Source organism: Pseudorasbora parva, chromosome 22, assembly GCF_024679245.1.
Source record: "Pseudorasbora parva isolate DD20220531a chromosome 22, ASM2467924v1, whole genome shotgun sequence".
Lineage (NCBI taxonomy): Eukaryota > Metazoa > Chordata > Actinopteri > Cypriniformes > Gobionidae > Pseudorasbora > Pseudorasbora parva.
This window is the reverse complement of record NC_090193.1, coordinates 4812194-4826741: the sequence shown is the minus strand read 5'-3', so window position 1 is coordinate 4826741 and position 14548 is coordinate 4812194. Positions and strand designations below refer to the sequence as shown.

At 39.0% G+C, this 14548-nt stretch overlaps 1 protein-coding gene across 1 annotated transcript; it reads right to left on the bottom strand.

The window, feature by feature from the left end:
• Positions 1–2795: 2795 nt before the first annotated feature.
• LOC137058410 (calponin homology domain-containing protein DDB_G0272472-like) lies at positions 2796–12764 on the bottom strand. Its single transcript, XM_067431664.1, has 14 exons — positions 12545–12764; positions 11594–11651; positions 11416–11495; positions 9679–9833; positions 9531–9587; positions 9102–9354; positions 8873–9007; positions 8563–8708; positions 8415–8471; positions 5596–5757; positions 5337–5481; positions 5061–5245; positions 4866–4962; positions 2796–4751 (listed from the first exon to the last, which is right to left on the bottom strand). Exons 1-14 carry the CDS (start codon positions 12671–12673, stop codon positions 4659–4661), a joined length of 1752 nt encoding a protein of 583 aa, XP_067287765.1. The 5' UTR covers positions 12674–12764; the 3' UTR covers positions 2796–4658.
• Positions 12765–14548: the final 1784 nt, after the last annotated feature.

The window sequence follows — 14548 nt, the reverse complement described above, 5'->3', positions numbered from 1 at the left end:
ACATTTCCCAAGATACTGCGCTCACACTTGGCGTCATCAAACTACACCTTTGTTTAGAATAGGCGCCCTCTAGTGGACGGAAAGTTGCATAGTGCACCTTTAAGCAGATAAATTGTTTTGAGAGTGATGTGCAATGCTTTAATTGAACAAATGATAAGATTAGATACTGTAATTGAGAATTTGTTAGATTTTCAATCTAGCCTAGAAATCTAGATGCACCCTAGCGACAGCAAATTTAATTTGCCCGCAAGTGTCTTCTAGGAACTCTCAATACCCATCTGAGCTGTATTCCTCAGAATCTGGACGGCCCAATCACATCATGTATAGAGTGGGCGGGCGGGGCCATAATAACGACGGCTGAGTTGCGTTTGCGTGCTTCTAGTAAACACAGAAACTGGCGAACGGTGGCGGTCTTTCGAATCAGCTCTGACCGCGACTCTGGAAGACTTGGAGTTAAGCTTTTCTCTGAGAAAAGAACAAAGAGCGGCACTGAAGTCATTCTTAAAAAGGGAAGATGTGTTCGGACTTTAGCCGACCGGATACGGCGAATGTTTAATCAGTCAGCGAGCTCTGCTTCACCTTCACGTTGCTCTGGTTGGTGTAGCGCTATCCTATCGCGTGCAGAGGGAGTTTGAAAGACAACCGTTTATCCCGCCCCTCGGATTGAGCCCTGTCTATGGTGAGTTTCCAGACCAAACATCTTGATGTGGGTCTGGCTTGTCAGGCTAAGCTTATTCAAGATCACCATTACTGCTCATTCTCCTCGACCTAAGAGCGGCATTCGAACCGTGGACCATACCATCCTCATTCCCTGCTCTGTTGGACTGTTAGGAGCAGCACTGCAGTGGTTTCAGTCCTACCTTTCTGGCAGGACTGAGCGTGTTATATTGGGAGTCCGGACTGCTCCCAGTTACATGTGGTGTTCCGCAGGGGTCGGTTCTCCGCCTAATTTTATTAATTCTCTACATGCTTCCCCTCGGTCCACAGCTCTGTCAAGACTTAACACATGTCTTGAGGAGATTAAGGCATGGATGAGAAGTAACTTCCTCCAGCTGAACTCCAGTAAAACTGAGGCACTACTGGTTGGCACCGCTCATCAGATCCACTCCTCTCCCTTTTCCCAGCTCATCTTAGACGGCGAGGTCATCACTTTCTCCTCCTCAGTCACTAACCTAAGGGTCCAGTTTGACCCCCAGCTGAACTTCAATGACATTAATCACATCTGCAAAATCTTCTTCCACCATCTTCGAAACATCTCCAAACTATGTCCCCTTCTAACCCTTCCAGATGCAGAGAAACTTGTCCATGCCTTTGTCTCCACCAGGCTGGACTACTGCAACAAACTCTTTAATTCGATTTCTGGCAGCAATATCCAGATGCTTCAATACATCCAGAACAGCACTGTCAGAGTCCTTATGAGAGTCCCTAAATATAATCACATTACTCCAATTCTATACTCACTGCACTGGCTCCCTTTCATCCCGAATCAACTACAAAATCCTCCTGCTCACACATAAATGCATCACCGGACATGCACCACCATATCTACAGGAACTCATCACTCTGAAATCCTCCACCTGCACTCAGATCATCAGGCCACCTACTTCTTCAAGTCTCACCACCAGGCTTCATACCATGTGTGAGAGCGTCTGTGTGTGTGTTGGGACACCGAGCTTTTTTCTCAGCTGCACCGTGGCTTTGGAACCACCTTCCCAGTGAGCTTAGAGCAGTACAGAGCCTGGACCATTTTAAAGCAGATTTTTATGTGTATGATACATTTTTACTTGTTTTTATTCATTTCAATTATTTTCCCATGTTAGCACTTTGGGATTCTTCGGAATGAAAATTGTCATAGATCAAATCTATTATTATTATTATTATTATTATGTTGTTCTGGGCAAGCTGGCACCTTCTTCAGATCTGGAAAGTCATTACGGTCCTAATTCCGGGATCAAAGCATCAACAAGTGATTTATGTATGAATCTAAATAACTGACAATGTGTGAAAATTTACCATGACTGTTCATTTTCTCTGAGCCAATCAGAATCATCCACCTTGCAGTAATGACGTGGATAGACCTTGAAAAACAGTATAACTTTTGGGACAAGATTAGACGAGACTGGTAGAGAGGGAGCGCTGCCTACAAACTCCTCATGAGACTTGAAGCTGGCTTCTGCTGATGAAACTGCAAACTATTCTTCCTCTCTACCAGTCTCTTGGTCTTCATTATTCACTACTGGTCTTGGGTCCTAAACTATTATCCCCTAACTGTGCACCGATGCTCCCCATGTAACCTGATGGAGCTTGAGAGGTCCTGCAAAGAAGAGTGAGAGAAACTGCCCAAAAATAGGTGTGCCAAGCTTGTGACATCATACTCACTTTGGCTGTGATTGGTGCCAAAGGTGCTTCAACAAAGTATTGACACATGTGATTTTTTGCTTTTATTTAAATACAGTTGCAAAGCGGGAGAGAGTGTGATTCCTAAAGCGCACTGCCATCCGGCATTCCAGCAGCCGGTGAAGTCCTCCGGGTGAGGCCGCTGGAAACCCTTCGATGGCCAGCTCTGGGTCCTCCCGCCTTTAGGACGACGACAGCCCCTCTGGCTTCAGACACCTGGCAGTGAGTCCCACATTCCCTGCTCTATCTATCTATCTATCTATCTATCTATCTATCTATCTATCTATCTATCTATCTATCTATCTATCTATCTATCTATCTATCTATCTATCTATCTATCTATCCATCCATCCATCCATCCATCCATCCATCCATCCATCCATCCATCCATCCATCTATCTATCTATCTATCTGTCTATCTGTCTGTCTGTCTGTATATCTATCTATCTATCTATCTATCTATCTATCTATCTATCTATCTATCTATCTATCTATCTATCTATCTATCTATCTATCTATCTGTCTGTCTGTCTGTCTGTCTGTCTGTCTGTCTGTCTGTCTTTCTAATCCATCTATTAGGGCTGTGTATTGCCAATTATCTGGCGATACAATGCGTATTACGAATCACGATACAGGGGTTACGATACGATATATTGTAACATACTGCGATATTGTAAGAGATGCAATATATTGCGATATTTCTTTTTTTTTATAATTTAAAAGAATAAAGAACACAACCGTATGCAGGATGATTTTATGTGGCTATTTAACAACAGAAAGTGCAGTCCATTTCATGACTGAATGACTGTTTGTTTTATATTTAATACAGTTAAGCTATTTTCTATAAAGCAGTCTATTGTATAAAGTGCTATTTCAAGTAACGTTACTGAACTGCAGAGCTGGTCATCGTATCCACATCGCTATGATCTTTCGTTCTGCTGCCACCGCTGTGAGTTTTGGTGTGTGTTTATTTTGTTACTGAGAGGAAAACGTGCAGTACATTCTATCGAAACGCTTCTCAGCAACGCGGGTGACGTCAGGATGTTAAGCGAGCTCTCAGCTACAATGTGTTTCCCGAGTATTAGATTTTAACTTGGCCTATTTTGCAAACAAAATTATTCTTATTGATTTCCTTAGTGGCTTCTTTTTATCTGAAGCCAAAATGAGTCCACGCTTCAGCTCTGTATACTGCAGGAGCGGAATAATGCTATCATCTTGAGAGCTGGGTTTTTGCTAATGCAAACACTAGCGATGCACACACTCTTACCTTGCGCTTCTCCGGCTCTGCTCAGTTATACGTTCTGAGATAACACTGCCATCTAGCGGTTGGGTGTTATACAGTCTGTGGTTTAAACCGAACACAAAGCCACGAATCTTGGATGTAAATAAATAAATATATAAATATCGATAGAGTGTTTTTGAGAATCGATACAGTATCGCCAAACATATCTATCTATCTATCTATCTATCTATCTATCTATCTATCTATCTATCTATCTATCTATCTATCTATCTATCTATCTATCTATCTATCTATCTGTCTGTCTGTCTGTCTGTCTGTCTGTCTGTCTGTATATCTATCTATCTATCTATCTATCTATCTATCTATCTATCTATCTATCTATCTATCTATCTATCTATCTATCTATCTATCTGTCTGTCTGTCTGTCTGTCTGTCTGTCTGTCTGTCTGTCTGTCTTTCTATCTATCTATCTATCTATCTATCTGTCTGTATATCTATCTATCTATCTATCTATCTATCTATCTATCTATCTATCTATCTATCTATCTATCTATCTATCTATCTATCTGTCTGTCTGTCTGTCTGTCTGTCTGTCTGTCTGTCTGTCTGTCTATCTATCTATCTATCTATCTATCTATCTATCTATCTATCTATCTAGATGGAGCAGGGAATGTGGGACTCACTGCCGGGTGTCTGAAGCCGGCGGGGCTGTCGTCGTCCTCAAGGCGTGAGGACTCAGAGCCGTCCATTTCCAGCGGCATCACCTGGAGGAGTTTACCTGGCTGGTAGAAGGCCGGATGGCAGTGCGCTTTAGGAACCGGACTTTATCAATTAAGAAGGAGAGGAGTTGCGGCCAGCGTTTGCCTGAGTCCAGCGGGGCCCGTCGTCGTCCCCCAGACGCCGGAGGAGTCAGACAGCCGTCCATCAAAGGGTTTCCAGGGGAGGAGTTCTCCCAGCTGATTTTACTCTCTCTCTGGTTTTAAAACGGTCTCTCTGGTCTGTTTTTCTCAGAGATCCCTCATATTTCCCACTTCTTCTTGGTTTTCAATGGTTCCTCTTTCTTTATACCCTTTGCTATAGGCGGGCTGCGTTGCACCAGCCTTTTTTCGGTCTGCAATAGAGACGTGATTTTTAAGTCAGCATCCTACTATGGATCCATGTTATAATATTTGACGAGCAAGACAAAAGTACGGGGTATGTAGTGCTGGTTCTGTGAAGCACTTACTGTTTTCGGTGGAGGAGGAGCTAAAGCTAACTCCAGTTGTTTCTTCCTCCGTTCTGCTCGACGTGCTTCCAACTCGGCTTCTTTCTGCTGCCTGAAACTGTAAAGGAGGGAGATTATGAAGAGATCACACAAACCATGATCATCACAGTATCTTTATCGCTTTGTGTTATGAAGACATGTATTTTTATATCTTACATGACATCATAGGCTTTAAAAAGCTTCTTTTGGATTCTGCGGCATGTCTCAGATGGTATGACTTTCATTGTATCTAAAAGCCATTCTTCCAAATCTGCCAGCATAACCAAGGGAAAGGAAGGGCTGCACAAATGGCCTAAGGCCTCGTTATAAAACTCTGAGATCTTCTCACTTAACTTTCTGATCTGGTGAGGCAAAAGCAAAATGATGAGATCAGCCGTACAGTCTTTTAATAAATTATGTGTGTGTAGTGCTGTGATGGCCACGATGTCTTACCGTCCTTCTTATAGTCATTGGGTCCCATTTGCAGAACTGCAGGTATTTAAGTTGTTCTTTCATACGTGATATTGCTTCCCTGTTTTTCACCACCTGTTTTCTATTTTTTTCTACCTGTTCTGTAAAGTATTTTATCTTTTCTTTTCTGCACAAAAAGACAAAAAGATGGTCAAACACTGTTACTCTCTTCAGTTCCTAGACTTCCCACAGATTGAGAGTGTGTAGAAATCAAACACATGGTTGTGCACAAGAAACATACATCCTTTCCCTTTCACCCTGACAGCTCTTGAGGATCTGTTCATGGTCTTCCACGAAGGTCATATACTGCCAGGCTATACTATCATTAGAACCGTCCCTTTCTTCATTAGAGTCACTTTCTTCATCAGAGTCACAGCAGACATCACCGACACAGGAGACTTCACTGAAGCAGTAACAGAGATGATTAATGTTATCAGAAGGAGTATCTACAATGTGCATATGAAACATCATACATTAGGGGTGTAACGATACCTCACTCGTATATTGAGAAATGTACCATTGTGTTAGGTAAACGATATGATTTGCATTATAGAGTTGTTTTATCCAAGGCTCAGCTTACTGTGTTTATAAGGTATAGTTCACCCAACAATGTAAATTCTGTCATAGTCTACTCACCCTCATGTCGTTCTAAACCTGTAAGATTTTAATTAAACTTCAAAACACAAATTAAGATATTTTTAAAGAAACTTCCATTTAAAATTAGGGCTGAATGATATGGACAAAATTTCATATCTCGATTTTCATGCCAGATATTTTGTTATCGATACAATACGATATGACTGGGTGTTCGGTGAAAACCAAGCATTTCTCACATAAGTACTAAAAAAACAATACATTTAGAGTGTCTATGGAAGAGGTAATAATAATCCTTTCCATCATAATTCGACACGTTTTATTCATATCAGATACAGACTGTGTAAGTTACTTCAATGTTTACTCTATTCTATTCCCAGTTCATCAGCCACTTTTAAGTATTTCGGGAGAAGTGAATGAATTCACGTGTTGTAAACATAGAGGTTGTAAATCCAACAGATCCGATTCTTTGAACTGCGTCTGTGTCGGCGCCCATCGCGCATACAGCTCAACTAACGCGTTAATTATAAAGGGGTTTAAACAACAATATACTTCCACTTGCATGTATTTGACAATCGGAATATCAGATATTTCATGCCATAGCTATCACATTTGGGAGTATTCTGAATAAAAAAGGAAAAATGACATAAAAGCAGATCAACATTTATTCAGCGCTGTTGCTGCTGCGGTGTGTCACGTGACAAGCTGATGTTTGTTGTGACTGCCAGAGTTGTATGCAGGGCGAGCGCAGAGAGAGGAAATCTATATTGTCTATATCGTTGCTTTTTCGATAGTAATATCTTGAAAGTTCATATCTAGATATAGATACGATAACAATATATCATTCAGCCCTATTTAAAATCCATCCCTCTTAAACTTAAAAAGTTATTTTTGAATTTGGTGCTTTATAGACTGGGAAAACACATAACATTTATTTTTGTTTCATGTGGATGAAAGACAACAACTCCCACAATGCACTTGCTTCACTGCGCCACGCCTACTGGTTAATCAATCGTGTGTGTAATCCAAATCCAAGTCTTCTGAAGAGACACAGTGGCTTTATATGATGAACAGATTTAACAGGACCTTTAATGTTTGCATGATGTGCTAAAACAACATGAGTGAGTAAATGCAGAACTAAACATTAGCAGTTTGAGAACAGACATTTTGACACGCTTTCTTGTGATTAGAGCTGTGATTGATTGTATTGATCATATGAAGCGCACACACACTCCTCAAAGTCTAAGTGCAAACATCATTTAAATAACCAGATCACATCTAGTTTTAGTAATATGATTATTCAAAGCGTTTTAGATGCTTCATTCTTATATGTTTAGTGCATTAATAGCAGGAGTGTGCACGGATGAACGTTTCAGTGACATTACTAGTGATGCTCCAAACGATTGGCATCGGCCGATAATCATATTTTATGACTTGTTAAAATGTATAGTTTAAAGCAGCTTGCCCTGTCAGACGCTCTGAGAGGTACTTTTGCTGACTGACAGATTAATACTCACACTGTTTAATGCGTTTTAAATTGTTTGTGTACTGTGTTCGATTAACTGAGACTTCTTACAGCAGTTGCATGCAGTTGCCCTTGTTTGTATAGTTGCTTCTATTGCGCTCCTCTTTTCTAAGTCGCTTTGGATAAAAGCGTCTGCTAAATGTTAATGTAAATTAAACGTGGTACTTTCCGACAGTGCATAACTTACATTTCACACGTATATTGTCCATTTGTAAATGTTAGAAATTCTTGCAAATCAGACATAATTTTGCCTTCTGCATGTGCATCTCAGCTAAATTTCAGGCTCCTGCAAACGAGCGCACATATATTTTTGTCAATATCGCTCAGCCCTGATACTTGATGCATATCAGGATATCAAGTATCCTGATATGTATAGTGTTATGCAGAAAGCTCATTTTAAAGGCATATTAAAATGTTCACTGGTTAATGATTAATATTTGTGATTATTTAGTACCCTGTTAAAACAATCGTTGGATTACATGACATAATTACTATAAAAATGTAACAAAAATGTAATAAAAGCCAGCTTTATAGTTTTTTTTTTAAACATTTTTTTTATCTGAAAAAAGGTTACCAGTGACCAGAGAGCTTACAAATCAGTGAAGCGTCGGGATCGGGTACTCAGTATCGGGTGCAGAAATCCTGATCGGAGCATCCCTAATTACTACCTGAACTACTATATATAGTGTAGAATATAATGTATAATAATGCAACGGGGGGAAAGTTGTCCTGATAATAATATAATAACAATAATATTATTTAAATAATAATAATAAAAAAATCATCTCTTCTTGATTTTGGCTTAATACCACGATAAATATCGCATTGTGAGTTTAGTATCAGGATTTGCATGGAATCGAGACACGAGTGCATCGTTACACCGTTACACATCTGAAGAACATCCATTGTGCACATTGGCATGACAGTACTATTGTGCTGACCTTTCACAAGCTGTAATCTCGTCTCTCTCTTGTCTTGTCCTCATCTGATCCTGAGCTCTGAAACATGACCAAATAAAAAAACAGAAATCAGTGTCTGGCCTCCAGAACTGACACACATCAACATTAACAATGATGTAAAGGTAGTTACGCTTTCGTGGCCTCTGGGGCAATCTGCATCCGGGTAAAAGACGTTCGAGACTTCCCAGAGATCTTAGAGATTCTGACTTCAGGAGAATGTCTCAAAGCAGTTTCTGCGAGGTCTGCACTTCTATAAAGCCGAAAAAAGTTCTGAATCTGGAGAGAGAATTACAAAACATCAGCTTGCGTGTTTCATTTGATCACACATTGCTGTGAGCTGACTTTACAACTCTACTGAGCCTTATTTTAATTTTAAAAATCATATCAACAACAAATACAGATTCTTTCTAGATTGCCAGAATTATTTGTGCATTATTCACCACGCTCATCTGTGTCATGGGGTCCTTTATTTCAGGGTGTCCACACTCCATAAGCTTGTCAAATGTGTTCTGGACCCAATCCGTCAGCCGGGAATACTGGAAGCTCTGGTGCTGTGATTCTCTAGCAGTTATTTCCTGAAGAACACATGAGCAGTCAGTGATCTTAGAGACAGAACTGTACAGAGACATCAGTGTGTGTTTGTCTATGTAAATGTATGTGTGTATTTACCAGTTCTCTTATTTCAAGACACAATGCTGCTTTCTCAGTCTCTTGTTTTGCAAGAGTAAGGTCAAGCAGCGGAAGTTCAGAAATAACTTTATTCAGCTCTATCTTCTTTTTCACCGTCTCTTTCGCTGCTGATTCCTCCTTTTCTAGCATTTTTCTCTGCTCTATTAGAAAAGTCTTAGAAATGTTTCTTTTCTTTTTAATGTTCTCCTCCTCTTCCTCTGGCTCTTTGGGCTGTCCAGACTCACGGACTTTACTGAAACGGTAACGGAGAAGGCTGTGAATAATGTTGTCAGAAGCAGAATCTTCCCTGTTCATGTGCAACATATACATATGAACAATATTTAAATAACTGCACTATTGATTATTTAAATAATAATAAAGTAATAATAAAAAATAAAATAAAAACAAGAGTACTATAATTGTGCTGACCTTTCACAAGCTGTAATGTCTTTTCTTGCTTGTCTTGTCCTCATCTGATCCTGAGCTCTGAAACATGACCAAATAAAAAAACAGAAATCAGTGTCTGGCCACCAGAACTGACACACATCAACATTAACAATGATGTAAAGGTAGTTACGCTTTCGTGGCCTCCGGGGCAATCGGCTCTTTGAAACGGGGTTTGCGATCGACCTCACACTTGATCCGATCATTTTTTGCCTTCCGCTCTCTTTCGGATACGGCACTTTTCTCCGGATATTTAAGCTGGGCCACATTCATATGCTCTAAATAACACTAAGAAAGAATGAGAGAAAGGTTAGAAGAGTACAGATGCTACACACAAATGAAAAACCTAATGCACACAATTAACAAGCAGTAGATATTTCACATGTGACCCTGGAGCATGAAAACAGTCCAGCGTCTCACGGGTTTATCTTTGATGATAGCCAACAATGGGTCAAAATGATCCATTTTTCTTTTATGGCAAAAAATCATTAGGATATTAAGATCATGTTCCATGAAAATGTCATAAATGTCCTACCATAAATATATCAAAAATCTATTAATAGTAATACGAGGACAACTTTAAAGGTGATTTTCTCAATATTTAGATTGTTTGCACACCTCCAGATTTTCAAATAGTTGTATCTCAGCCAAATATTGTCCTATCCATAGACTGTAAAAAAATATGGACGACAACTCGTGAAGGTCTGAATATGGCACTGACATCTTGCGCAGATTTGGGACAGATTCTGCGCAGTAGAGAGCAGGAAGAAGAGCCGCGATATCAAAAGCCCGTCCACGCTTTCGCAGATGCAGAGCCTCAGTCTCTTAAAGGGGTGGTTGCATGCGATTTCACTTTTTAAACTTTAATTAGAACAAATGAATGAATGAGGCATTTATATAGCGCTTTCATATGTACTACTGTACATCCAAAGTGCTTTACACTCATGGCAGGGGTCTCTTTAGTTGAAACTTTTGTGGCTGCAGTTAGTGTGTAATGTCGCTGCTTGAGCATAAACAGTATCTGTAAAGTTACAGCGCTGAAAGTTCAATGCAAACGGATATATTGTCTTTTAAAGTTACGGCAGTTTATTGACTACAAAAACGGCCGGTTTGGACTACAGCGAGCTTCTTCCTGGGTTGATGACATCAAACTCTCGCTAGTCTCCGCAGATGTGACTTCTGCCTGTAATGGGAAGGGGTGTGGTGTTTCCGGCAACCTGTGCTTGGCACTTCAGCCAATAAAAATACAGGAAACTATATTTAGCCATCTAACCAATCTAAGAACATGAGTTTTTCGGAGGAATGGGCTTCATAGAAGCAGGAAGCAAACAAGACGTTCAAAGGACAGTGGAGACAACGGTGTGGAGTTAAGTTTGAAAAAAATATAAGAAAAATACGGCGGGAAAAAAAAGTAAGTATTAAGACATGTTATACTGCACCCCATAAACACAACAAAGCCTAGAAAAAAACACGGACTTCAGCTGTCAATCATGACGTCACACCCCCGTTTTTATAAACGTATTTAAAAAACGAACACTTGAAATGAAATCATCGTGATAAAAACTGCTTAAAATGACAGAAATCAACTTTGGAAAAAATGTATTTGAAGTGTAATTTGATTGTTTAGTTTGTCCCCACGGAGGGGCGAGTTATCTATACCGGGAGAAGCCACCTGGGGGCGATCGAGGCGTGTCGGCTTCAGTTTCTGACAGGAGTGCTAAGGCTTAGTCCTATCCTAACAAACCACAATTCAATGGATAGATTATTTATTTAAATTTCATTATGACTGGGTTCGTGGTCCAGGGTCACATATTTCACAATTTCTTATTCATATGAACTGGAACAATCAGGATATATAAAATTCACTTACTTTATAGCGCGTCTGTCTGAAATGTTCAGCTTTGCTTTGGTCAAAGAAGATGCCATACAATGATGATGATGCATACCGTTCTGCATAAAACATCACATTTATTTCATGTTAATATGGTTCTCATGAAGTAACTTACTTCATACTCAAATAATATGTTTGGAATTAAAATGTTACAAACCGGTTTTGTAAGAGCCAAAGATGGTAGGAAGAGTGACAGGCTTCTTCAGATTGAGCTCCTGTTGATGATAAATGAGCATCAACACATGAAGACTTTTCTCAACACATATTGAAATAACTTTTACTGCCCCTTCTGCTCACACTGCAGAAAGTGATTTCTCTTTTTACAGCACAAAAATCTAAAGATTTATAAATCAAAACACATTTACTTCATTTGGAAAATTACATGAAATAGGAAGTCTTGTTTTCTGTGAAGTTTATGAATAAAACTAGAACAAATATCTGCAATGGGCTCAGAAGGATGCGATCCATTTAGACGTTCTGACAGATATTTGACATTGTTTTAAGCATAAATCACTTCATTTTATAACATTTGTAAGACTTTTTACATTTTACATTTGCATCTCAAGCCAATTTATGAGAGATGACAATTTGACAATATGACAATTTTGGCCAATACCGATAATTATTTACATTTGAAAGCTGATAATCGATAAATTGTGTTATAGCAAAAAATGGAAGAAGGCGGTTGCTCGGCAAAGTGTGTGCACTCATGGCCATTCTTAGAAAGTATGTAACAAGTATTTTTTAACCAGTGTTGAAATAAGTTTAAAGTAGTTGTATGCTAGCATGTTCGATGAAGCATCATTGACTGGCTTAATCTATCATGATGGCGTAATGTCAATTTATACAACAATTCAACAATAAAATAATGCATTGACATAAAAAATACTTTTGATACTTAAGTACTTTTAAAAACGAAGAAGTAAAATACTTCTGTAATTTGACTTGAGTAAAAATCTTTTTTTTTTTTTTGAACTTTCACTTGTAACGGAGTAATATTTGACCAGTAGTAATTGTACTTTTACAAGTGTACAAGCCTTTTTAAGACTCACAGAAGCCCTGAACATATGAACGCAACGCATTATTAATAATATGACAGCCTTCTTACCTTCCTCACCAAAATCTTCTCCACATTGGTTTTAGGTGGTGGTTGTGGCTGCAGTCCAGGCTTTGCTGGGGTCAACAATGGTTGTCCGCTCTGAGCAGGCCTGAGTTTGCGAAAATTGTTTTTATACATTATGAAATTGTCAAAATGTTGATTCACAATCAGACGCTGAAAGGAAGTCGTTCAAAACCGCAAACGGATCGAGAGCTGTAGAAGATGCAGAAGTTGCTCAGAAATATAAATCCAGTCTAGAGTTTAATCTTCCAGTACTGTGACGTCACGAATAGAACGCGCTCCTATGATGTCACACTGCAGCCGCGGGGGATTGTTTTGATTTAAAGATAACCATAAAGATACGCTGCGTCCCCAAAAGAGTCTGTAGCAGAAGAGTATGCAAGCTTTGGGACATATACTTCATCTTTAACTCGTTGCTTAGTTTAAACTGCCCTGTCAATCAGCTTGCCACAGTTAAAATCCTCCACATTCAATTTAATACAATATTCAAAGACAAATGTAGTAGCATGTTGATCTGCCATCGTCTCTATATTGTAAAGTCTGTTTACAATTTGAATATAATGAAGCATTTAAAAGTTAATGGTCAAACATGTCATTAGGTAAAAGTTCTCCGTGCTGTTGCAGATTAAATATAAAAGTAAATATATTTTCGTCAGGTTAGATCATTATTAACTCAAACCACTTTATCAAACCCTAACTGTCGGACTCGGGCAACTTTGCCAGTTGTAATTGTTTTAATACTAATTATCCCCGTGTAGTTCTAATTAAATTGTTCAACTCGGTTGTGGGCAAAGCAGTTTGCACGGATCTTACCACCATCTTTGGAATACTCTTTTCAACATATGATTTCAGATGTAGCCTACTAATTCTGTTATCGAATAGGCTATTATTTAGGACGGATTGGGTGCGAATTTTTTACGGTCCATGGTAGGCACCGAGAATGCAGTAGGCCTACGAAGTACGTTTTATCTACACCCCCGTGACGGGTAGGTTTAGGTGTGGGGTTTGACTGAGGTAGGTCATTCATTCGCACGAATACGAATTTGGTAACTCGTCAAAAAGGTACGATTTAGTCACCTCGTAAAATATGTAGGCAACGAATTGCCGTGAGATCGGGTTGGAGATCCACAATGGTCCAGCGCTTATCGGGACTCTAAGTCCTTATCGGGACGTCAACCACGAATATTACATGTTCATACGATGAGGTGATTTGACTTTACAGCAAATAAGTGCACGCAAAGTAAAAATCTAAACAAACTGTAGCCTTCTATTTTTATTATAGATTTTTTTTATTATTTGATTTAATTTTTATGTACAATTTATTTGTGTTTTCATGTATAGGCTATGTTTTGTTTAATTTTTCAAGCTCACTTGGGCACTCTTATTTAAATGCATGTAGGCCTATATATCTTTCACATTGAATGTTACACAATTATACACTTAAATATTGAGCAATCTATAGCCTAAATGTTTTATATATAATTGATATATTTTTTTGTTTGCTGCCAAGAGAAAAAGAGATTTGGGGATAAAAATAATAATCTACTGCCAACAGACACGGCTTTCAAGCTATATTGTAATGTTTTTTGGGCTTCAGAACATCTTAAAATACACATATGCAAGATCATAGAAATCAAAATTTTCTTGGGCTAGCATGCCCCCAGACCTGCCTAACTACGTCTCATTCGGGATATCACTGATTATAAAACCATACCTGAATTCCTATTACTGGAATGTACAATATGATCATGGAGAATGGGGGAAATATTTTCCTTTATAATTAGCATAATAATGAACAGCCAATTGTGTGCCTATTATTATTACAGCCTATTATGTGCATGCTAAAAAAAACTAGTAGTTAATAGTAAGAATTGGACCATAAACTAAAGTTTTACCATTTGTTGCATATACCCTCACTAGGGGCTGAGCCCCCCTAAAATGAATATCCTAGGTTAGCCATTGAAATAGTGTTATTTTTGTTTGTTTCTGCAC